The sequence below is a fragment of the Orcinus orca genome, chromosome 1 (genome assembly GCF_937001465.1).
Source record: "Orcinus orca chromosome 1, mOrcOrc1.1, whole genome shotgun sequence".
In the NCBI taxonomy this organism is placed as follows: Eukaryota; Metazoa; Chordata; class Mammalia; order Artiodactyla; family Delphinidae; genus Orcinus; species Orcinus orca.
The window spans coordinates 178,281,260-178,305,697 of record NC_064559.1 but is presented as its reverse complement, the minus strand read 5'-3'; the positions used below and the strand labels follow the sequence as shown (position 1 = coordinate 178,305,697).

The following is a 24,438-nucleotide window of genomic DNA, read 5'->3' as shown; positions in this document are numbered from 1 at the left end:
TTTGCTATTGTTTCCTTCATTTCTTTTTCATTTATTTCTGATCTGATCTTTATGATTTCTTTCCTTCTGCTAACTTTGGGGTTTTTTTGTTCTTCTTTCTCTAATTGCTTATGGTGTAAGGTTAGGTTGCTTGAGATTTTTCTTGTTTCTTGAGGTAGGATTGCATTGCTATAAACTTCCATCATAGAACTGCTTTTCCTGCATCCCATAGGTTTTGGGTCATCGTGTTTTCATTGTCATTTGTTTCTAGGTTTTTGGGGTTTTTTTTGTGGTACGCAGGCCTCTCACTGCCGCGGCCTCTCCATTGTGGAGCACAGTCTCCAGACGCGCAGGCTCAGTGGCCATGGCTCACGGGCCCAGCCACTCTGCAGCATGTGTGATCCTCCCGGACCAGGGCACGAACCCGTGTCCCCTGCATCGGCAGACAGACTCTCAACCACTGCGCCACCAGGGAAGCCCTCTAGGTATTTTTTAATTTCCTCTTTGATTTCTTCAGTGATTTCTTGGTTATTTAGTAATGTACTGTTTAGCCTCCATGTATTTGTATTTTTTACAGTTTTTTTCCTGTATTGATGTCTAGTCTTACAGCATTGTGGTCAGAAAAGGTACTTGATACAATTTCAATTTTCTTAAATTTATCAAGGCTTAATTTGTGACCCACGATATGATCCATCCTGGAGAATGTTCCATGAGCACTTGAGAAGTAGGTGTATTCTGTTGTTTTTGGATGGAATGTCCTATAAATATCAATTAAGTCCATCTTGTTTAATGTATCATTTAAAGCTTGGGTTTCCTTATTTATTTTCATTCTGGATGATCTTTCCATTGGTGAAAGTGGGGTGTTAAAGTCCCCTACTATGATTGTGTTACTGTCAATTTCCCCTTTTATAACTGTTAGCATTTGCCTTATGTATTGAGGTGCTCCTATATTGGGTGCATAAATATTTACAATTGTTATATCTTCTTGGATTGATCCCTTGATCATTATGTAGCGTCCTTCTTTGTCTCTTGTAATAGTCTTTATTTTAAAGTCCATTTTGTCTTATATGAGAATTGCTACTCCAGCTTTCTTTTGATTTCTATTTGCATGGAATATCTTTCTCCATCCCCTTACTTTCAGTCTGTACATGTTCCTAGGTCTGAAGTGGATCTCAGCATATATACAGGTCTTGTTTTTGTATCCATTCATTCAGTCTATATCTTTTGGTTGGAGCATTTAATCCATTTACATTTAAGGTAATTATCGATATGTATGTTCTTACTACCATTTTCTTAACTGTTTTGGGTTTGTTATTGTAGTTCTTTTCCTTCTCTTGTATTTCCTGCCTAGAGAAGTTCCTTTAGCATTTGTTGTAAAGCTGCTTTGGTGGTGCTGAATTCTCTTAGCTTTTGCTTGTCTGTAAAGTTTTTAATTTCTCTGTCGAATCTCAATGGGATCCTTGCTAGATAGAGTAATCTTGGTTGTAGGATTTTCCCTTTCATCACTTTAAATATGTCCTGCCACTGCCTTCTGGCTTGCAGAGTTTCTGCTGAAAGATCAGCTGTTAACCTTATGGGGATCTCCTTGTATATTATTTGTTGCTTTTCCCTTGCTGCTTTTAATATTTTTGCTTTGTATTTAATTTTTGATGGTTGATTAATATGTGTCTTGGCATGTTTCTCCTTGGATTTTGCCTGTATGGGACTCTCTGTGCTCCCTGGACTTGATAGACTATTTCCTTTCCCATACTAGGGAAGTTTTCAACTATAATCTCTTCAAATATTTTCTCAGTCCTTTTCTTTTTCTCTTCTTCTTCTGGGACTCCTATAATTTGAATGTTGGTGCATTTCATGGTGTCCCAGAGGTCTCTGAGACTGTCCTCAATTCTTTTCATTTTTTTTTTTTTTTCTGCTCTGTGGTAGTTATTTCCACTATTTTATCTTCCAGGTCACTTATCCTTTCTTCTGCCTCAGTTATTCTGCTATTGATTCCCTCTAGAGAATTTTTAATTTCATTTATTGTGTTGTACATCATTGTTTGTTTGCTCTTTAGTTCTTCTAGGTCCTTGTTACATGTTTCTTACATTTTCTCCATTCTATTTCCAAGATTTGGGATCATCTTTACTATTATTACTCTGAATTCTTTTTCAGGAAGACTGCCTATTTCCTCTTCATTTGTTTGGTCTGGTGGGTTTTTACCTTGCTCTTTCATCTGCTGTGTATTTTTCTGTCTTCTCATTTTGCTGGGTTCGGGGTCTACTTTTCACAGCCTGCAGGTTCGAAATTCCCGTTGTTTTTGGTGTCTGCCCCCAGTGGGTAAGGTTGGTTCAGTGGGTTGTGTAGGCTTCCTGGTGCAGGGGACTGGTGCCTGTGTTCTGGAGGATGAGGCTGGATCTTGTCTTTCAGGTCTGCAGGACAGCGTCTCGTGGTGTGTTTTGGGGTGTCAACTTATTATGTTTTTAGGCAGCCTCTCTGATATTGGGTGGGGTTTTGTTCCTGTCTTGCTAGTTGTTTGACATGGGGTGTCCAACATTGGAGCTTGATGGTCATTGAGTGGAGCTGGGTCTTAGCATTGAGACTGAGGTCTCTGGGAGAGCTCTCGCCGATTGATATTACGAGGGGCCAGGAGGTCTCTAGTGGACCAATGTCCTGAACTCGGCTCTCCCACCTGAAAGGCTCAGGCCTGACACCTGGCTGGAGCACCAAGACCCTGTCAGCCACATGGCTCTACTCGCAAAGGGGAAAGGGGTGCCTCAGCAAGCCGAGCAGGTGCTTTCACCCCCCTCCATCTCTTCTTTTCTCCCTTATTTCCTTCCTCCCTTCCTTCCTTTCCTCTTTCTCTCCTTACTGTCTTTCAATAAATATTTATTGAAAGGCTACTATGTTCCAGGTACTGTGACTATAGGCAGAAATTCCTACCCTTGTGAAATTGACAATATAGTGGGGGAGAGAGGCAATAAACAAGACAAATAATTAAAATGCAATGGTATCTTAAATAGTGATTCATGCTAAGGAAAAAAATAAAGCAGGAAGGGGAACAGGAAGCATTAATGGTGGCAGTGGGGGTTTGCCGTTTCAGACAGAGGGCAGGGAAAGCTTTACTGAAAAGCAGACAGCTGAGTCCAGACCTGAAGGAAGCGAGGTGCCAATCCTTAGTAGATAGAGGTGTCCCTTTTCTCTAAGGACCTCTTGCAGACCTAACACCCTTAACACACCTTGGGGGAATGACTTCCTTGAATGGAAAATGAGACCCTGAAATGTAGAAAAGAGGCTTTGTCCACTGTAAACTTGGACATACAATGGAAATGTTCCCTGTTCCCTAACCCCTCTCACCCCCATCCCACATAGGGCCACTGTCCCTCTTTTGTGCTCCCACAGGGCCCTGGGCTTTACTATCACACTCTATTTTAACCCACAGACTGGGAGCTCTTCCAAGCCCTGGTATACAGTAGGTGCTTAGTAAAAGTTTGCTGATGAAAGGAAAGAAGGAAGAAAGGAAGGGAGGAAGGGAGCGGGGTAAGGACATCTTAAATTTTCCCATGTCACCCACACAGAAAGACCTCCTCCGACCATCCTCCCTCCTCTCTCCCCTTGTCTGCTTTACTTTTCTTTGTAGTGCTTTTCACTCTCTGAAATTATATTACATATTTATATGTTTACTTGTTTATTGTAACTTCCCCTCCTCCAGAAAAATGTAAGTTACTTGGAAATAGGGAACTTGGCTGGTGGTTCACCACTGCACCCCCAGTCCCTAAGACTGTGCCTTGCAAATGGTAGAACCTCAATAAATACCTGAATGAATGAGTGGATCAGTCAATCAATAAATCAAGAACCCTGAGATATGCCACCTGCTGTCTATAAGAAATTGGGCAAGCAATGGACCCTCTCTGTGCCTTAGTTTCCTTATCTGTAAAGTGGGAATAATAAAATACCTTCTTTGTAAAGTTAGTATGAGAATTAAATGTGATAATTCATGTAAAGTACTTAGGCTAGTGACTGCCACATAAAAAGCACTCAAGAACAATTACCTTTTGAATTATTATTTCTGCCTGGATCCCTCCAGCAACAGGGAACTCACTACCTGAGTATGGTTAGAGCAACTACTCCAACCCCCCAAGGACACCCCAGAGCCCTTCTTCCCTGCAGGCTTCCTAGCACTGCCCCAGCCTCAGTTAACCTGTGCAACCCTAGGGTGGCCCCCTTGAGGGAAGAAGACAACCTCATTTCCACTGTGCAGGTTGGACTCAACACATAAGAAATGTCATGAGCATCTGAACTTTTTTGGAGTGAAGGCTTACTCTGAGGATAAAAGCTAGTGCAGTTGGGCAAAACACAGCTGAAATCAACTAGAGGAACTTCTCCCTCCATTTTAGACATGCTTCTTTTCTAGGGGAACTTGCCTTTGAAGAATTCACCATCAGGTAGTAAAGCATGAACAGGATTTTTAGAACAAAGATTGTTTTTTGGGGGGCTTTGTCAGATGTAGATTCTCGAATCTTCAAGATTGAAGTCAGGATCTGAATGGCTTCTGCTTCCTGGGCTTCATCTGTGATGGAAAGAAAGGGAGGAAAGAAGAAACAGGCCCTAGGGCAGCTGCATCTACCCTCAGGGATAAGCACCCTGTTAGGGCACCTGTCCTTCAGGCAGTTCACCAGCTCTGCCCAGGCTGTCATTATCAGAGTAACCTAAAAAAAGCAAAACAAAACAAAAAACAAAACTCATTCCTACAGGTCCCAGAGTTGCTTAGCTTTCTTTCTTTCAGAGTCCTAAACTAGATCTCTTAGGCCCCCAATACAGGGAATTTGTCATGGTGGGATTTCTTGGGTCCAACTCAACTTCCATTCTATAGCAAGAGGAGGGAGCCGGGGCTTCTGGCAGCACAGCACCTTAATTCCTCTTCCCCAAATCCAAAGATGCTTAAGCAGTAGCCTTTCTGCTTTTCCCCATGTGAGGCTAAGCTTAGAGAAAAAGACAGAAAAGACATACACTGTCATGTTAAGGTTGGCTGTCTTTGGATAGCTATGATTTCTGAGTTTTCTACTTTAACATGAACTGCTTTTATAATAAGAGAAAATTCAATAAAATTACTAATTTTTTGAATCTTAGCTCCAAACTTCTCCTCCAAGAAGTCTTCCCTCTTCAACACCATCCAACTGTCCTCACCTCTTCATTCTGGGACTCAGCTTGTAATATAATTTGTACTTGTAGAAGTTTTCTTTTCTTTCACATAGTTGCTGTCTCACCCGCTACACTATATGTCTCTTTTGAGAAGAAACTAGATCTTCCATCTCTTTTTATGATCTCAGAGGGAATGATGCTGTACTCAGCCTTCAGCCCTTTGCTGAGCTGTGGGTAGAGAGATGAATGAGACTCAGCCCTGCCACTGAGAAGTTCACTGTCCAGTAAAGGAAGAGGATAAGGCACCAGAACAAATGAGCAATGGGACTTCCGTGTGGAGTCTGGAGAGACAACACATAAAAAATGGATGCTCTGCAGGAATCTCAGGGGGCTCTGGCAGGGTCTTTTTTTTCTCCAGATCTGTCCCTTATTAACTCCCCTGCAAGGCTGTGTGTGACGCTAGGGACCTGAATTCTTCCCACCGCTCGTCAAATCTCTTTGATCCTCCTGTCTCAGTTTGCCCACTGGCAAAATGGGAAGGTGGCACCGATGTGCCCCACGACAGGCACAGCTGCTCTCCCTCTGAGGGGAAAAGTCTGTGGATCAGAAGAGATGAAGTCACTGCTCTGCTTCCTGGGGAGAACTGCCACTTACCCAAGCCAGTGTCGGTCTCAAATTGTTTGCCTAGTAGATCTACTTGTTGGGTGCGAGCCTGTGAGAGGACTTGATAGTGATTGTTCAAATATTTATTCCAGATCTCAGAGACCTGTTGGGAAAGGAGATGGTAATCAGACAAGCAAGCTGGACTTTAGCCATTGGACCAGCCAGCTGAGAGGGCAGCACCTCTGCCCAGGCTTCCTGCCGGTCTGCAGACTCCCTCTCTCGTTGTGCCTGAAGGTAGTGGGAGCCTTAGAAGCCCAAAGGTGCTTGGCCAAGGTAAGTGTGACAAGTGTTGGGCTGCAAAGGGCACATGGAGGGCTGACCTGGGGACAGCCCTGGTGGGGTCTAATTACAATGGCTACCATGTGCTGAGCACATACAACTACCTTTACATCCTCCCAACATCCCAATTACGGTCGTATTCTTATTACTCCCGTTTCATAGATCAATAAACTGAGGTTCAGAAAAGTTAAGATCACTCTTGACTTTTGGTAAAAGCTGCTATGTGGCACAGCCAGGATTTAAATTCAAGTCTGCCTGATTCCAAAGTTCATTTTTTTTCTCAGCTGCACAACAATGCCTCTTCTTCAGAAGTGGGTCTAAAATATGAATAAACAGTCACCACTTGACAACCTATATCACACAGAGAAATTGTTGTTTGCTAAGTAAGGTGTTATTATATGAAGATAACCAACATTTTAATATATTGGAAACAGTTTTTTAAGGAAGGTCCATACTGTTCTCCATAGTGGTTGTATCAATTTACATCCCCACCAACATTGCAAGAGGGTTCGCTTTTCTCCACACCCTCTCCAGCATTTATTGTTTGTAGATTTTTTGATGATGGCCATTCTGACCAGTATGAAGAGATACCTCATTGTAGTTTCAATTTGCATTTCTCTGATAGTTAGTGATGTTGAGCACATTTTCATGTGTTTGTTGGCCATCTGTATGTCTTCTCTGGAGAAATGTCTATTTAGGCCTTCCACCCATTTTTTTTTTTTTTGCGGTACTTGGGCCTCTCACTGTTGTGGCCTCTCGCATTGTGGAGCACAGGCTCCGGACACGCAGGCTCAGCAGCCATGGCTCACGGGCCTAGCTGCTCCTCGGCATGTGGGATCTTCCAGGACCGGGTCACTAACCCATGTCCCCTGCATCGGCAGGCGGACTCTCAACCACTTTACCACCAGGGAAGCCCCACCCATTTTTTCATTAAGTTGTTTGTTTTTTTGATATTGAGCTGCATGAGCTGTTTGTATATTTTGGAGATTAATCCTTTGTCAGTTGCTTCATTTGCAAATATTTTCTCCCTTTCTGAGGTTTGTCTATGACCCAGCAATCCCACTCCTGGGCATATATCCTGAGAAAACCATAATTCAAAAAGACACATGCACACCAATGTTCACTGCAGCACTACTTACAATAGCCAGGACATGGAAGCAACCTAAATGCCCATCAACAGCGGAATGGATAAAGAAGATGTGGTAGATATATACAATGGAATATTACTCAGCCATAAAAAGGAACGAAATTGGGTCATCTGTAGGAGATGCATGCACCTAGAGACTGTCATACAGAGTGAAGTAAGTCAGAAAGAGAAAAACAAATATCGTATATTAACACATATATGTGGAATCTAAAAAACTGGTATAGATGGTCTTATTTGCAAAGCAGAAATAGAGACACAGATGTAGAGAATAAACGTAGGGATACCAAGGGGGAAGCTGGGGTGGGATGAATTGGGAGATGTGGATTGACATATATACACTAATATGTATAAAATAGATAACTAATGAGAACCTGCTGTGTAGCACAGGGAACTGTACTCAATGCTCTGCGGTGACCTAAATGGGAAGGAAATCCAAAAAAGAGGGGATATATGTATACATACTTTGCTGTACAGTAGAAATTAACACAACACTGTAAAGCAACTATACTCCAATAAAAATGTTTTTTTTAAAAAGAGGAAAATATTGTATAGACTTGACAATCTACAATCGGAATAGATACATACTATTCTAAAAGATTTAAATTAAAACTATTTAAAATTAAAAAAAAAAAAGAAGCCTAGCACTTTAGACACTGTCAAGGTCACCTTCTCTTGCAACTCAGCCCCAAATCATCTGACAGTAAATATATATATATATATATATATATATATATATAAACAGTTTAAAATCTTTCACAGGTAAAGATGGACATTTTAAAGTACTTTCATGTTCTTTGATCCCTTCACAGGACCTTTCAACAATTAGTTTCACTTAAAAACTTCATCTCCTCCTTTATCCCACACCTCAATATGCCCACATTAGCTTGCTCCTAGGGATATGACAGGGTATCTGGCAGCCTATTTGGAGGGGTTTGGTTCTTATTGACCCATAAGCTATTATTTGTTAATTGCTCTATTGATACTAAGGACTAAACTATTTTGGTAGTGGAGAAACCGGAAGAAAGAAAAGTGGAATATATCATGAATCAAGCTATGTGATTTTGGGCAAGTCACTTCATCTGTCTGTGCCTCGAATATCTCATGAATGGTCTGACACCAGTTGTAAGATACAAGGCCTAAGTATCAAGGCTCAGCTCCCATATTCCCCAGCTCACCTTGGTGTACAATGTGTCTGCCAGGTCCAACTTTTTAAGGCCATAGAAGATATTAGCCAGGTAGAAGTAGCCTCCTGAGGTCCTGATGTGCTCTGTTCCAAATGCACAACTGGCAAAATAAATCTATAGCAGAAGGAAGAAAGAGAGTGCTTGAGTTTTCTTTGTAAATCATATATCTTATAAAGGACTTGTATCCAGAATCTATAAAGAACTTTTACAACAGCTCAGTTAAAACATGGGCAAAGGATCTGAACAGATAACATGTCACCAAAAAGATACACCAATGGCTAAAGCACATGAAATGATGCTCAACATTATTAGTCACTAAGGAAATGCAAAATAAAACCCACAATGAGATACATCTTCACACACACTAGAACTGCTCTAACCAAAAAGACAGAAAATAACACTTATTGGCAAAGTTGTAGCAAAAGTGGAACTCTTGTACATGCTGGTGGGAATATAAAATGATGCAGCCTCTGTGGAAAACAGTTTGGCAGTCCTCAAAAAATTAAACAGTTTTACCACATGACTGAGCAATTCTATTCTTAGGTATATACCCAAGAGGAATGAAGACACGTCTTCACACAAAGACTTGTACACAAATGTTCACAGCAGTATTATTCATAATAGACAAAAAATGGAAACAACCCAAATGTCCATCAACTGGTGAATGGTAAAGAAATTGTGGTATATCCAGATGATAGAGATAAAAGGAATGAAATATTGATATATAAACAACGACACGGGTGAATTTCGAAATAATTATGCTAAGTGAAAGAAGTCAGATGCAAAAGGCATCATTTATTTAATAATGATTTAATATAAATCATTCATTTATATTAAATGTCCTAAAAAGGTAAATCTAGAAAGACAGAAAGTGGGAATGAGAAATGACTGCAGATGGATATGTGGGCTCTCTTTAGGGTGAAAACTGGATTATGTTGATGGTTGCACAGCTCTAAGTTTACTAAAAATCATTGAATTGTACACTTAATTGTACATACCATTGACTTTTATGGTATGTATCAATAATGCTGTGGTTTGGTTTGGTTTGTTTTTAAGTTAGGCTGAGCTTGATCTAATTCTTAACTATGTGACCCAGCTCAAGAGAGAGTGTGCTTCTGCTTGATTTGTTGAAGGCTGTGAAGCACAGAGAGGAAGCACAAATGAAGAAGTGCATTGGTCAGGCTCCTAGGCGGAAGTAGATGGCACCCTCACAAGTATCAATATTCCCTGAGGCTAGTATAATGAAAGGATTATTTACAGAGACGTGGAAGGGGTACGGAACCAACAAGAGTTAGTGAAGCACTAGGGACTATCAGTAGCAAGAGACCGTTTACAGTCCAAACTCCTGAGAAAACCAGGGGAGAAAGCAGGGTTACCGGGGCCCAGCAAGAGCTAGAGCTGTGGAGGAAGGCTACCTGACAGAAGCCATGGCCATGAGGAACACTGGCCCTGCAGGGACTGGGCTGGTGCAGAAAGGCAGCAGAGTAAATACCTCAACCTCTCTCTGCTCCCAACTTCCACTCCTCTGCCATGCCTTTCACTCTCCAAACCCAGTGAGGCCAGAGAGCAATGGAGTCCACCGAGGTCAGCCTCCCAGGGAAGAGTAGGGCAGAGAATGCATTTGGCGTAAGGGGATATGGAGAATAACCAGCACAACAATGTTTCCAGCAAATTTAGGGGCATCGTGCAGTGGCAGGCAACCAGAGGGAGGGTTGCCCAGTGGAGAGGCTGAAGAGAGACCCAATCTGCACGGAGACTGCAGTCTGATTCTAACCTCATCCAAGTTTCAGGCTCAGGAACTCTTCCCTCCGGTAATATTGTCCAATACTGAAATCCTAACAGAAACCTCATGAACGTGGGAAAAACAGCTCAGTCATCACCCTCATCAACATATCTAACATCGGTACAGAGTTTTAGAGTTTATAAAGCACTTTCATATACCTCCAGCTCATTTAAATGTAATAACCACACTCTGTGGTAGAGACGTTGATGTTATTTATCAAAATCACAGCCAAAGTACTGCCCATGTCGGGCCCTCTCATTCATCTCTGCAATGACCCAATGAGGCAGAGACTATTTTATGATTACTGTCTTACAGGTGATGAAAGACGTTAAATAATTTATCCAAGTCTGTGCGGCTGGTGAAATGGCAGAGCTGGGACCAGGAGTAAAGCCCTGCTCTTAACCAGGATGCTCTTCTGCCTCCCTTTATCATCCCCCAAGCAATTGAGGCTTGGGAAGTGATGTGACCTGGACAAGGATGCACAGGCAGAAAGTGGAAAGTCTTGAATTCAGGTCATCAGAATTGTGTTCTTGCTAATACTCCACCAAACAGACAGTTGTACACAGAAAGTTTCAGAGAAATACTCAGTAAAAAGGAAACAACAACAAACAAACAGAGCTGTTCTCAGAAACAATCGGGTGTTATTAATTTGTTTACATCATTGGCCAGATGATAACGGGCTTCCTCATAGTTTTCCTTAGCCATGTAGAGAAGCCCCAGGTTCCGATGCAGTAAGGAGTGGGTGGCATAAGAACATTCAGCCGATTTGAGGACTGTCCACTGCGCTTGGGATAGATACTCCTCAGCCTGGACGATCCGGCCCAGACCTACCCAAAAGAAATAAAGATTATAATCCATATCCTAGCCAGAGAATACATGATGAAATACGAGTCATCACCTATTCACTCATTTATTCATTGACTTGAATACTTACTGACACACAAAAACTTGTACGTGAATATTCATAGCAGCCTATTCATATTAGCCAAAATATTGAAACAGCTTAAATGTTGGTCAACTGACGAGTAAATATACAAAGTATAGCCTTTCCCTATTCATGAGTGGCATATTATTCAGGCACTAAAGGAATAAAGTACTGATACATACTACAACATGGATGAACCTTGAAAACATTGTACTGAGTGAAAGAAGCCAGACACAAAAGGCCACACATTGTATGAGTTCATTAATATAAATTTTCCAGAATAGGCAAATCAGAAAGTGGGTTGATTAGTAAGTGGCCCAGGACTGTAGGCATGGGAACCGAGGTATGACTGCTATTGGTATTGGGTTTCATTTTGGGGTGACAAAAATGTTCCCGAATTAGATGTGATGATGGTTGCACAATCTTGTGAATATACTAAAACCACTGAATTGTACTTTAAAGGGGAGAATTTTATGGTACATGAATTATATCTCAATTTTAAAATATATGTATATGTATATTTGATACTTTTTATGTGCCAGACCTTGTGTTAAGGGATAGGAATTCAAAGATGAATCAAAGCCATTACTCCTGAAAAACGTACAGCTTGGTTGGTGGAATGGAGACATGAAAACAAGTATATCTGTAATACAGTGTAAATGCAATGATAGTAACATTATAAGGTTTGGAAGTGGAAGAGGGTAGGAAGTGTTTAATTCTTTGGATGGGGTAGAGAAGGACAATGGAGTGGGGAGAGGCATGGTCAGTGTTATGGACTGAATGTTTGTGTTCCCCCCAAATTCATATGTTGAAGCCCTAATCCCTAATGAGATGGTATTTTGAAGTGGGGCCCTTGGGAGGTAATTAGGTCATGAGGGTGGAGCTCTCATGAATGGGATTAGTGCCCTTATAAGAAGAGACAAGAGAGAGATGATCTCTCTTTTGGCCATGTGAGGGTATAGCAAGAAAAGGCGGCTGTCTACAAGTTAGGAAGTGTGTTCTCACCAGACACCAGCTCTGTTGGCACCTTGATCGTGGACTTGTAGCCACCAGAACTGTGAGAAATAAATGTTTGTTGTTTAAGCCACCCAGTCTATGGTATTTGTTATAGCAGCCAAGCTAAGATAGTCAGAAAAGTCTGAGCTAAGTTTTGAGGATGAATATAAGTTTTCTAGACAGTTAATGGAGGGAGGGCATCTCAGGGAGAATTAACACATATGCAAAGTCTTAGAGATATGAAATGGTGTGCTGTGCTTAGAGAACTATATATTGGCCTGTGATGCTGGGGCACAAAGTATAAGGGATCAAGTGGCAGGAAATGAGGCTAAAGAGGTAGGCAGGGCACAGATCACGGAGGGCTTAGGAAGTCGTGCCAAGGAGTTTGATGCATGTGGATAAAAACTAGAGGATTTTCAGAAAGGGAGTGATAACCGGATTTAGATTTAGAAGATTCCTCTGGCACTATGCCAAGGAGAGACCAGAAGGGAGGAGGAAAAGGAAAACACTCACTAGAAGACTTTTGAAATAGTTCAGGCATGTACTAGACCCTGAACTAAGGCAGCGAATGAAGATGGAGTATATAAAAGAGACATTCAGGAGCTAGAATGGTTATGTGGTTAACCATTTCATGTGGTTAAGTGAAAGTCACCTTTATTTCTATTATTCAAATACTCTTGACACTTAACTCTTTTTGTTTAGTTGTGAAAGAAAAAAGAAAAAGTCATGAAGAACCTAGCATGGGAAGGGTAAGCTGTGACAAAGTGAGAGAGTGGCATGGACATATATACACTACCAAACGTAAAATAGATAGCTAGTGGGAAGCAGTCACATAGCACAGGGAGATCAGCTCGGTAGTTTGTGACCACCTAGAGGGGTGGGATAGGGAGGGTGGGAGGGAGGGAGACGCAAGAGGGAAGGGATATGGGAACATATGTATATGTATAACTGATTCACTTTGTTATAAAGCAGAAACTAACACACCATTGTAAAGCAATTATACTCCAATAAAGATGTTAATAAAAAAAGACAAGAAAAAAAAAAAAGAAGATACGTAATAGTTTCCTGCCTACACTTGCCTCCTAGGAAGGTTGTCAGAAGTGAGCAGAAAACTACTTTGAGAACGTTCTGCAGAGCAGGAGACATGCCCTGCGTGTGAAGGGTTCTGTGTGATGGGTGCTGCAGCAGAAATGGCATCAGTAAAGTGTCAGGAGATGAAGACACGGATCCCTCACAAGTCAACCTTCTGTTCTTCTTGTGCTTCCTCCCAGGCCTACTTCACATGTAAGCATTGCTTTATTCTGGTTGTAATCATACCTCTCTGAATTACAGGAGAGGTGAGGAAGAAGCAGTCAACAAGAGGTAGCAAGTAACTGCCTGACCGATGCTCACACTAAAATGGGAAAATATTAGATCAGAATCAAGGGGCCATGGCCCATGATCCTGGCTCATGTTACTTAAATAGGCGAGCCACATTTTCCATCCGGGTTTTGCTTAAAAAAATAAGAGCTTTAGACTGAGGCCCTGTCAAATTTAAGGAAGCAAATGACTCTTAGCTAAGACATTTATCTTGGGAAACAATTGGTAGGGGGCACTGATATATATTGGAAATTTACATGTTTCGTTGTCCAGTTCTCATTTACAGAGGTATTGCTGAAAAAAGGAAGGCCCCCAGGTCAAGCTGAACCACATCTAAACAAGCATCAGTCCCAAAGGAAAAAGCCTACTTGAGAGCAAAAAACTACAAGGCTGCATATTCAGAGAGCAGGGTATAATGAGGTGAGAAGAACAAGCTGTGACAAGCGGGTCAGAACTAAGATTGTGACCAGTGAGTGGGTAAGTTCAGGCATGCCCTCCTACATACAGTGCTTACCTGGAGAGGTGTAGGGTTAGAGACCTAAAGTTGCCAAAGGAAGTGAGGCTATCCTGAAGGGTGACTTTCAGGGTATATGCAGTAGAGAGAGAAGGGATGGCCAATTCATGGAGCGGTGGTACTTGTCTTAAGGGTGAGACACAGCAGGCTTACACTGGGTTAGTGGCAGATCTGAGAGACATTATGGGGGAAGATTTTGCAGGACTTGCGGATGAAAGTAAAGGAGCACAGAATAAAACAGTCACAGACGATTCAAAGGTGTGGCTGTGAGGCACTCAGGGGAAGCAAAAGGAATCATTAACTGAGGGCCTGCCTTACCCTATGCCTTACACATGCCTTACACTAGGCTAGGCCATCTGCATCTGGGATTTAAGTCTGCCAACAATCCTGCAAAAGAAATATCAGAGGAGGAAACCGCGCATTCATTCAATCCTATATTCATCTAATCTGTTGAGTCTCTACCACTCTGCCGGATGCTCAGTGCATGCTGGATCCCTGACCTTAAAAAGTTCACAGTTGAGTGAATTCGTTACACGATAAAGAAACAAAAAATGAAGTGATAGGAAGGAAATGGACAGAACACAGTGATCAAAAAAGGCGCAGAGAAACCTACTCTGGATGATTAGGGAACACCTCTCTGAGAAGGTGGCGTTTAAGCAGGTACCTGAAGGTTGAAAAGAAAGCCATATAAGAGGGAGAAAACAGCATCCCAGGTGGTATGTGTGAGAGCCCTAAGGTAAGAAAAAGCTTGATGACTAGGATACACGGCTAGTAAAGAGTTGGAATTTGGGCCTCCCTAGTGGCGCAGTGGTTGAAAGTCCGCCTGCCGATACAGGGGACACGGGTTCATGCCCCGGTCCGGGAAGATCCCACATGCCGCGGAGCGGCTGGGCCCGTGAGCCATGGCCGCTGAGCCTGCGTGCCCGGAGGCTGTGCTCCGCAACGGGAGAGGCCACAACAGTGAGAGGCCCGCGTACCGCAAAAAAAAAAAAAAAAAAGAGTTGGAATTTATTACCTAGATTCTCCCGGTTCCAAAACACTAAAAACAGTGGGGGAAGATGAGTAAGGTGGCTCCTCCTTGAAGAGTTACTGAAAATGTCATTTCTAGTGCGTTAAAATTCCAAAGTTTTACTTTGAAAAAAAGTATGAATGCCTCTTATTTTTCCACTCCAGTCTGGAGGAATCTCTAAGGTGGGAGAGGCATGTCCACAGGGGACATGATTTATTTAGACTTTCAGAAAGGTTGGCAAGGTTTTAAATCAGTAACTGTGGGAGTTAAAACGAAACCTTCCATTTAGACAGCACTTTTCTGCTTGCAAAGCACTTTCTTGTCCGTTATACATAAATTCATTTAAACCTCAAAACAATCCTGTGAAGTGGACTCAGATTCAACAAATGCTTACATAGTTCCCATTTAGGTGTCAGGTTCTAAGGAGTTTTTGAGTACCTTCCCTGCACTAAGTACTGTGCTGGATGTAAAGACACTCCGAGGAGAAAGAATAGACAGAGTCCCAGTTCTCCCTGAACTTATGGTCTAGTGCAGGAGAGGAACTTTAATTAAATAATCTCATCAAAAAATGTATAATTATTATCAAAGTAAGTGCCCAGAAAAAAGAAAGAGGTTTCTAAGTGGCTACATAAAAAGAGACCTGACCCAATCTGGGGGCTTGGGAAAGGGTTCTAATCAGGGGGTGGTGACTCAAGCTGAGACCTGAAGGATGAATAGGAGTGAGTTAGGTGAAGGGGAGGGGCAGAGAAGTGGGGGGAGTGGCTAGAGAAGAACCTTCCAGAACAAGGAAGCATCACAGTGCTTCTGAGGAGCCGAGAGAAGGCCAACACACTGAAAGGGAGAGAGAAAAGAATGAGAGGTGAGGTGAGAGAATTCATAAAGGCTGGACCAAACAGGGACTCATAGCTTGCTTTGGGAACTTGGTCTTTATTTATTGGAGTGACTTGGTCACATTTTGTTTGGAGACCAGGTTGGAAGGAGGCCAGGGAAGATGTGCAGAGACCAGTTGGCAGGTAGTAATCCAAATAAAAGATGATGGGATTTAGGCCAGGGTGACTTTTCCAAAATCCTATAGATAGTCAGTGTCAGAGATAAAGAGAGCCTGGGCTGTATTTCCTTGTCCGGTGCTCTTCCACTAGCTTGGGAGGAGGGACAGTCCAGAATGGCGAGTCAGATCTGAGTAGGGTAAAGAGGGCATTCTTGCAGCTAAGTGGCCTGGTATGAAGTCGGAGCCCAAACCAGTGAGGAGGGGGTCCATACAGAAGAGGCATCCCAGAATAGGAGTCAGAGCCCCCAAAAGGAGAGGAGGGCATCTGCAAGGGGAAAGGATAGGATTGGAGATGGGAGGTTGGCTCATACAGGGTAACCAACTAAATATATAAATACATCAATGAAAATGGAAGCCAGCGTTCTCACTGTCAGAGAAGGGAGCTATAGACATGGAATGGTAGAAAATGAGATTGAACCCTGTGGATTTAAATGTACTCCTATGGACCCATGATCATATACAGATACAGATGTAGAGACGGAGATGGAGATTTAGAAATAATGCACATATACACATTATTATATTTACACATGTTCCCTAATTCTGTCCATTGAGAGCCTGGGAGCAGCCATACCTCAATAGCAATGAGTATGTCCAGTGCACAACTCCTGGCTTCTAAATTCCATTTTCTGCTAAAACAAATCAAGGCTCCTTGGAGGTATGTTCCAGAAAGCAGGAAAGTGATCAAAGAACAATGGGGAAGAATTCCCTGGCAGTACAGTGGTTAGGACTCCACACTTTCTGTGCCTACGGCTCAGGTTCAATCCTTGGTCGAGGAACTAAGATCCCACAAGCCATGTAGCCAAAAAAAAGAACAATGGGGATGTGTTAAGGAGACACAGAAGCCAGTGTGATGGGCTGCCCCTTGCCAAATCAAGGACAGTTTGAACATCAAATTAATGATAGTAATGGACTGTAACCCACTAAATAAAACAGGAAAACAACAGTCTATGTTGATATAAATAAATAAATGAATTCATTGAAAGTTTGTTGAGGAATGGAATATTTATATAGTTCCAAATACCTCTCTATAAAATACTTATTCATTGCAAAGAGAAGAAAGAGTAACTTTACAGAGAAGAAGCCTGGCAGACACCACCTTAATAAAGTAACTTAAATGAACATCATCAATCATGGGACAAAATAAAAACATGTGCCCACTTATAGGATGGGATGAGAAGAACACAGCATCACTTCAGTGATATTCCTGCCAAAGACACATCACCTCAGTCCAGTCATGAGGAAACATCAGAGAAACTCAGATTGAAGGACATTTTGTAAAATAATTGGCCTTTAATCTTTGAAGGCGTCCAAGTCATAAAAGTCAAGGAAAGATTGAGAAACTATTCCAGAATGAGGGAGACTAAAGACACATGGCAACAAAATGAAAAGTGTGATTCTGGACTCTACCCGTTTGCTGTAAAGATGTGATTGGGACAACTGGAAAAGCTGAATGGGGTCTGCTCAGTAGATAATCATGGATGATAGTTGTATTGTGGTCAAGAAGGAGACGTCTCTGTAGGAAATACATACTGAAGTAGTCAAGGCATAGGGCATCAAGTAAGCAACTTACTCTCAGATAGCTTAGGGAAAAAGTTCTTTGTACTGTATTTCCTACAGTTTTACTTTTTAAAAAGTTTTTTTTAAATAGTGGCTGTTAAGATATAAAGTAGTAGTACAGTACCTAAAAGGCTATCGATGCTCAAAAATGTTAATTCCCCTCAAAAATGCTAATTCTCCTGTTGTAGCAACCACCATGTGTGATGTCTGTGCCCCGCTCTCAGAACTGCCTCTGCCGTCCATAGGAGCAGGTTCCTATTTCCGTGTTTGAACTATGTGACCCTGACACAAAGGTAGATACAGATAGATGCCGCCGTCAAGCTGAGTCAACACAATTCTTTCTTCCAGGAATTTAACATTGGAAATCAGATGCTAATTAGTTTCTATAACCCACCTTGAACCTGGAGGATATGTAAATTCAATGTAAATTCAGCTACATCTGACATTTTGGGGTAGCTGTCTTCTGCAGTAAGAATAGGGTAGAAAAATCTGGTCTGCAGAGGTGGAAAATAAAGCAGATGCAGAGAGAGAAACCTAGAAACAGAGACAAGAAACAAGACCCCAGGACCCAAGAGACAGAAACAGAGACCACCAGCCTTGGTTTGTTATAGCATTCTGAGTTTAGTATCTCATGAAGTCTCACTTCCCTTAGGACACCTCAGCGTCCTAATAAATTTCCTCCTTTTGCTAAGGCCAGCTAGAGTGGATTTCGTTCAGTTTTACCAAAACGTCCATGACATCTCCTTCCCCACCTTGTGCCAAACTTTACAGCAATCCTGCTCTTCCACAAAAGGTATCTTGGTGCCACTGCCAAAGCTGGGTACTTTGGCCACTGATATGACCCAGTATAGCACTTCTTACAGGCTCCAGGGTGTCTCAAGTCAGTTTCACTTACCAAGGCTGGCCTCGGCCAACAGCAGGTAAGCAGGTACCAGCTCTACTGAACTCATGCCATGAACACTCATGCGGAAGCGAAGAGAGTGCAAAGCTGCTGGGACAGCATCTTCATGTTTTCCTTCAAAGATATATTTCTGGGCTACAGTGTAGCAAAATTCGATCAAATGCTTCTGTGGAAAAAAAAAACTAGACTCTCTGAGACAGTCTAAGGGTAAAAGGCAATGGTGGATATAGGTACACCTGGAGATAGGGCCAACACCTGATGACCTGCTCGAGAGCACACAGTGAGCCTGCCTGCATTGAGGCGGACATGAGACCCAAAATAGGTGATTAAAAAGGCAAACTCTGGACTGTGAGTTCCTCAAGGTCCAGGAACAAGTATCTTCTCATCTTAGGTTGGTGCTTGGCATAAATGAGTGCTCAATATAAAATTATTAAATGATTATTATTCTTACATTTTTAATAAAATTTTAGTTTAGCAAAGCTGTAATGTCTCAGGACAATCTAAAATGTTCTGCCTTTCTATTTGAGTTAATTTTGAAAGAAACATATTTTTCCTTCTGGAGTTATCCTGCTTCACTAATATCACTAATATTAACTAATATAATATTAACTAATATTAACTAATATATTAACTAATATTCACTAATATAACTAATATTCACTAATGCTGCAGGTTTTCAGTAGATATGTGGAGAACAACAATGGTATTGAGGACATAAAGACATAAAACCAAGTCTCTGCCCTCAGAGGTTATAGTTTAGTGACCTCGCACAGTACAACCTTTTCCCTGGGCAGGTTCTCTGCACCCGTGAGTTAACCCTGCAACCGTCCTATAAGCCCTACCTGCCGCTGCTGCAGCTGCTGCAGGCCATGCTGCCGTTCTTCCTCTGAGTTGTAGAAGGGCATGGAAGTGCGCAGGGGAATCAGGAGCTGACATATCTTCTCATGGATGCTGCCCCAATCAGCTCTTTGATGAACCACACCACTGACAACGAAAACGTGGACTTCATTATCTTTACCTTTGGCTTGCCCACTGGTTCTCCTGGCCCTACTGCTGGCCCAGCCCTAGAAACTAGAAAAGTAAGCCCAACACAAACCAGGCAGGGAGCCCAAAGCCATTTCCGACACAAATCGCTTTTCCTTCACGTGGTTATTGGGTGGCGGTGTAAAAACCAGGGGTGCGGGAGGATGTTGTTTCTGCAGGCAGTTATATGATGTGGTTATTCTGCTTTTCTTCTTCATTAATGACAACAAAGACAACTTTAACTCTGCATGGGTCTAAGGTCATTTTCAAAATATCTGAACACTGAAGCTGATCAATTTAAGTGTCTTTTTCTTAGGGAAAGGAAAGAAATTTACATTTGATGAGGCTCTAGGAGACACTTTCCCTATAATTAGTATATATACCAATTATAGGTATATATATATGCCAGTTATAGGTATATATATATACCAATTATAGGTATATATATATATACCAATTATAAGTATATATACCAATTATAGGTGTGTGTGTGTATGTATATATATATATATATATATATATATATATATATATATATATATATGTTGCATGGCTTGGGAGAGCACCATTTGCATTGTCTTCTGTGCTCTAGGAGGGCCATTCACATAGAATACACTGTGAATGCCCTCCAGTCCTAGTGGTGCAGCAGGTGGTCATGAAAGTAACTGTTTAACTTTTTGAAAACAAGACAAAATCATTATTTTTTTAAGGTAAGGAAGCACAGGTGTCAAGAGTAAGTAGTTACTCTAGGCCTGTACTCCAAAGCCAGTCATTTTTTAGTTCTCCAGAGGGAAGCATTGTGGCAGTTTGGTATACAGCTTTTCTGACTGTTTTATATGCATATTTAGTATTTTTTAAACACTTAATTGGACAGTACAAGTATAGAACATTTGCATCATTGCAGAAAAATTCTATTGGACAGCACTCCTACAGAGAATCTACTCCCATTCTTTTTTAATGGCCATGCCACGTGGCTTGCAGGATCTTAATTCCCCCGATAAGGAACTGAACCCACATCCTCAGTAGTGAAAGCGTGGAGTCCCAACCACTGGGCCACCAGGGAATTGCCTCCTATTCCTTACATAATTGCCTCTATGAATGACTCCTAAATCCATTACCTAATCTGACCCTTCCTCCAAATATGTTTATATAATTGATACATAATTGATATTGATATATAATTCACATACAATAAAAGTCATCCTCTTAAAGTGCACAGTTCAATGTTTTTCTTATATTCTTGAGGTCATATAGCCATCACCCTATCTAATTTCAGGGCATTTTCATCACTCAAAAAATAAACTCCATTTATTCTAGCAGGTACTCTCATTCTTCCCTCCAACCACTGTTGCCCAGAAGCCACTAATCTATTTTCTCTATGCATTTGCCTGTTCTGGACTTTGCATATAAATGGAAACAGACAATATGGCTTTTATGTCTGTATTCTTTACTACTGAATACTATTCCACTGAATGGCTATATCATTTTTTGTCTATCCATTCATCAGGTGGTAGATATTTGGGTTGTTTCCAGTTTTTGGCTATTATTATTAATGAACATTTGTGTACAAGTTTTTGTGCGAACATATATTTTCAATTCTCTTGGGTACACCTAAGAATGGAATTGCTGGGTTATACAGTAGCTTTATGATTAAACTTTTGAGGACTGCCAAACTGTTTTAACATAGGTTGTACCACTTTACAATCCCACCAGTGATGTATGAGGGTTCCATTTTTTCTACATCCTCGTCAATGCTTTCTATTTTCTGTCCTTTTTTATTATAGCCATTATAGTGTGTGTGAGGTAGTATATCATTGTGGTTTTATTTTGCATTCCCTTAATAACTAATAATGTTGAGCATCATTTTATGTGCTTATTGGCCATTTGTATATCTTCTTTGAAGAAATGTTGATTCAAATCCTTTGCCCATTTTTTTAAACCAGGTCCTTTATCTTTTTATTTTTGAGTTTTAAGTGTTCTTTGCATATTCTGGATAATAGATCCTTAACATACATGATCCGCAAATATTTTCTCCAATTCTGTGGGTTGTCTTTTCACTTTCTTGATAGTGTGCTCTGATGCACAAAAGTTTTTCATTTTGATGGTGCCCAACTTATCTATTTTTCCTTTGGTTCCTTGTGCTTTTAGTGTCATATCTAACTGTTCCCTAATCCAAAATCACACAGATTTACAACTATGTTTCCTTTTAAAAGTTTTATGTTTTAACTCTTATATTTAAGTCTTTTTGAACATGGTGTAAAGTAGGGGTCCAAATTCTTCTTTTGCATATGGATATCCAGTTATCCCTGCACCATTTGGAAGGGACCATTCTTTTCTTAATTAAATGGCCTTGGCACCCTTGTTGAAAATCAATTGAACATACAATTAATCTACAACTAAGGAGACAAAAATATACAATGGAGAAAAGACAGTCTCTTCAAAAAGTGGTGCTGGGAAAATTGGACAGCTACATGTAAAAGAACATTCTCTAACAAACACCATATACAAAAATAAACTCAAAATGTATGTAAGACCAGAAACCATAAAACTCCTATAGGAAAACTTAGGCAGGAACACTCTCTGACATAAATCACAGCAATATTTTTTTGGATCTGTCACCTAAAGCAAAGGAAATAAAAGCAAAAATAAACAAATGGGACCTAATTAAACTTAAAAGCTTTTGCACAGCAAAGGAAACCACTGACAAAATGAAAAGACAACCTACTGAATGGGAGAAAATATTTGCAAATGATATGACCATCATATATAATCCATCATATATAAATAGCTCATACAACTCAACATCAAAAAAACAACAACCCAATTAAAAAATAGGAAGAAGAACTGAGTAGATGTTTTTCCATAAAAGGCATGTAGATGGCCAATAGGCAATGAAAAGATGCTCAACATCACTAATCATCAGTTAAATGCAAATCAAAACCACAATGGCTATCAACAAAAAAGAACACAAGTAAATGTTGGCAAGGATGCAGAGAAAAGGGAACCCTCATACACTGTTGGGGGAAATGTAAATTGGTGCAGCCACTGTGGAAGACAGTATGGAGTAGTCTCAAAAAACTAAAAATAGAATTACCATATGACCCAGCAATTCCACTCCTGGGTATATAGCCAAAACAAAAAAACCATTCATTTGAAAAGATACATGCACCCCAATATTCATAGCACTATTTACAACTGCCAAGATATGGAAGCAACCTAAGTGTCCATCACCACATGAATGAATAAAGAAGATGTGAGATATATATATATACACATACACACACACACATACACACACACACACACTGGAATACTGCTAAGATAAAATGAATGAAATTTTGCCATTTGCAGCAACATGGATGGACCTGGAGGGTATTATGCTAAGTGAAACAAGTCAGACAGAGAAAGACAAGTACTGTAATGATCTCACGTATATGTGGAATCTAAAAATACAACAAATTAGTGACTATAACAAAAAAGAAGCAGACTCATTGATATAGAGAACAAACTAGTGGTTACCAGTAGGGAGAGGGGCAATATAGGGGTATAGGGTTAAGAGGTACAAACTACTATGTATAAAATAAGTTACAAGGATATATTGTACAGCATGGGGAATGTAGCCATATTTTATAATAACTATAAATGGAATATGACCTATATTTCAATTTTTAAAAACTGCAAAAATAAAGAAAAACAATTGGCCATAGTTGTATGTGCTTATTTTGGGACTCTCAATTCTATTCCATCAATCTATAGGTCTATCCTTATTCCAGTACCACACTATCTTTATTACTGTAGCTTTGTAGTAACTTTTGAAATTGAGAAATGTGAGTTCTCCAACTTTGCTCTTTTTCGAGATTTTTTTAGCTATTCTGGGTCCCTTTCATTTTCATATGAATTTTAGGATCAGAGTGTCCATTCATGCAAAAATGACAATTGGAATTTTTACAGGGATTGCATTGAATCTGCAGATCAAACTGTTTCATATTAAGTCTCGCAGTCTGTGAATATGAAATATCCTTCCACTTATTTAGGTTTTCTTTAATTTTGTTCAACAATATTTTGTATCTTTCCAGTGTATAAGTCTTGTACTTCTATGGTTATTCCTTTATTTAAAGTGCTATTGTAAATGGAATAGCTGTCTTAATTTCATTTTTAGATTGCTCATTGCTAGTATACAGAAATATAACTGATTTTTGCATATTTATCTTGTATATCCTGTAACCTTTCTGAATTCACTTATTAGCTCTAATAGTTTTTTTGTGGGTTCTTTAGGGGTTTCTCTATATAAGATCATGTCATCTGTGAATAGAGGTACTTTTACTCCTTCTTTTCCAAGCTGGATGCTTTTTATTTCATTGTCTTCCCTAATTGCCCCAACTAGAACCTCTAGTACAACATTGAATAGAAGTGGTGAAAGTGACATTCTTGCCTCATTTCTGATTTTACAAGGGAAAGATTTTATAGACTTTGACTATTAAGTATGATGCTAATGTTGTGTTTCTCTATGGTTCTTTCATAGATACTCTTTACCAAGTTACAGAAATTCCTTTCTATTCCTACTTTGTTAAGTATTTTTATCATGAAGGGTGTTGGACGTTGCCAAATGTTTTTTCTGTATCTATTGAGATGATTATATGATTTTTTCTTTATTCTATTAAGATGATGTTTTATATTGATTGATATTCATATGTTGAACCAACCTTGAAATCCTGGGAGAAATTCCATTTGGTCATGATATATAATTCTTTTTATATTCTGCTGGATTTGGTCTGCTAGTATTTTGTTAAGGATTTCTGCATCTATATTCATAAGGGATATTGGTCTGTAGTTTCCTTTTGATGTTTTTCTCTGGTTTTGGTGTTAGGATAATATTGGCCTCATAAGAAGTTGGGAACTCTTCCCTCTTCTTCTATTTTCTGGAAGAGTTTGTGAAGAATTGTTAAGTCT

At 40.4% G+C, this 24,438-nt stretch overlaps 1 protein-coding gene across 2 annotated transcripts in view; it reads right to left on the bottom strand.

Annotated features, from left to right (window-relative positions):
- ZMYND12 (zinc finger MYND-type containing 12) overlaps window positions 1-24,438 on the bottom strand; it is a 34,562-nt gene that overhangs the window by 4,153 nt on the left and 5,971 nt on the right. Inside the window, exons 2-7 of one of the 2 annotated variants that reach the window (XM_004266363.4) lie at window positions 19,308-19,449; window positions 18,460-18,631; window positions 10,811-10,980; window positions 8,362-8,484; window positions 5,752-5,863; window positions 4,376-4,525 (exon numbers count right to left, since the gene is read on the bottom strand). In XM_004266363.4, coding sequence (XP_004266411.1) covers window positions 4,376-4,525; window positions 5,752-5,863; window positions 8,362-8,484; window positions 10,811-10,980; window positions 18,460-18,631; window positions 19,308-19,449 — 869 coding nt within the window. Of the gene's footprint in view, window positions 1-4,375; window positions 4,526-5,751; window positions 5,864-8,361; window positions 8,485-10,810; window positions 10,981-18,459; window positions 18,632-19,307; window positions 19,450-24,438 lie in introns of those variants that run through there. The other variant, XM_004266364.3, reaches the window with a different exon arrangement.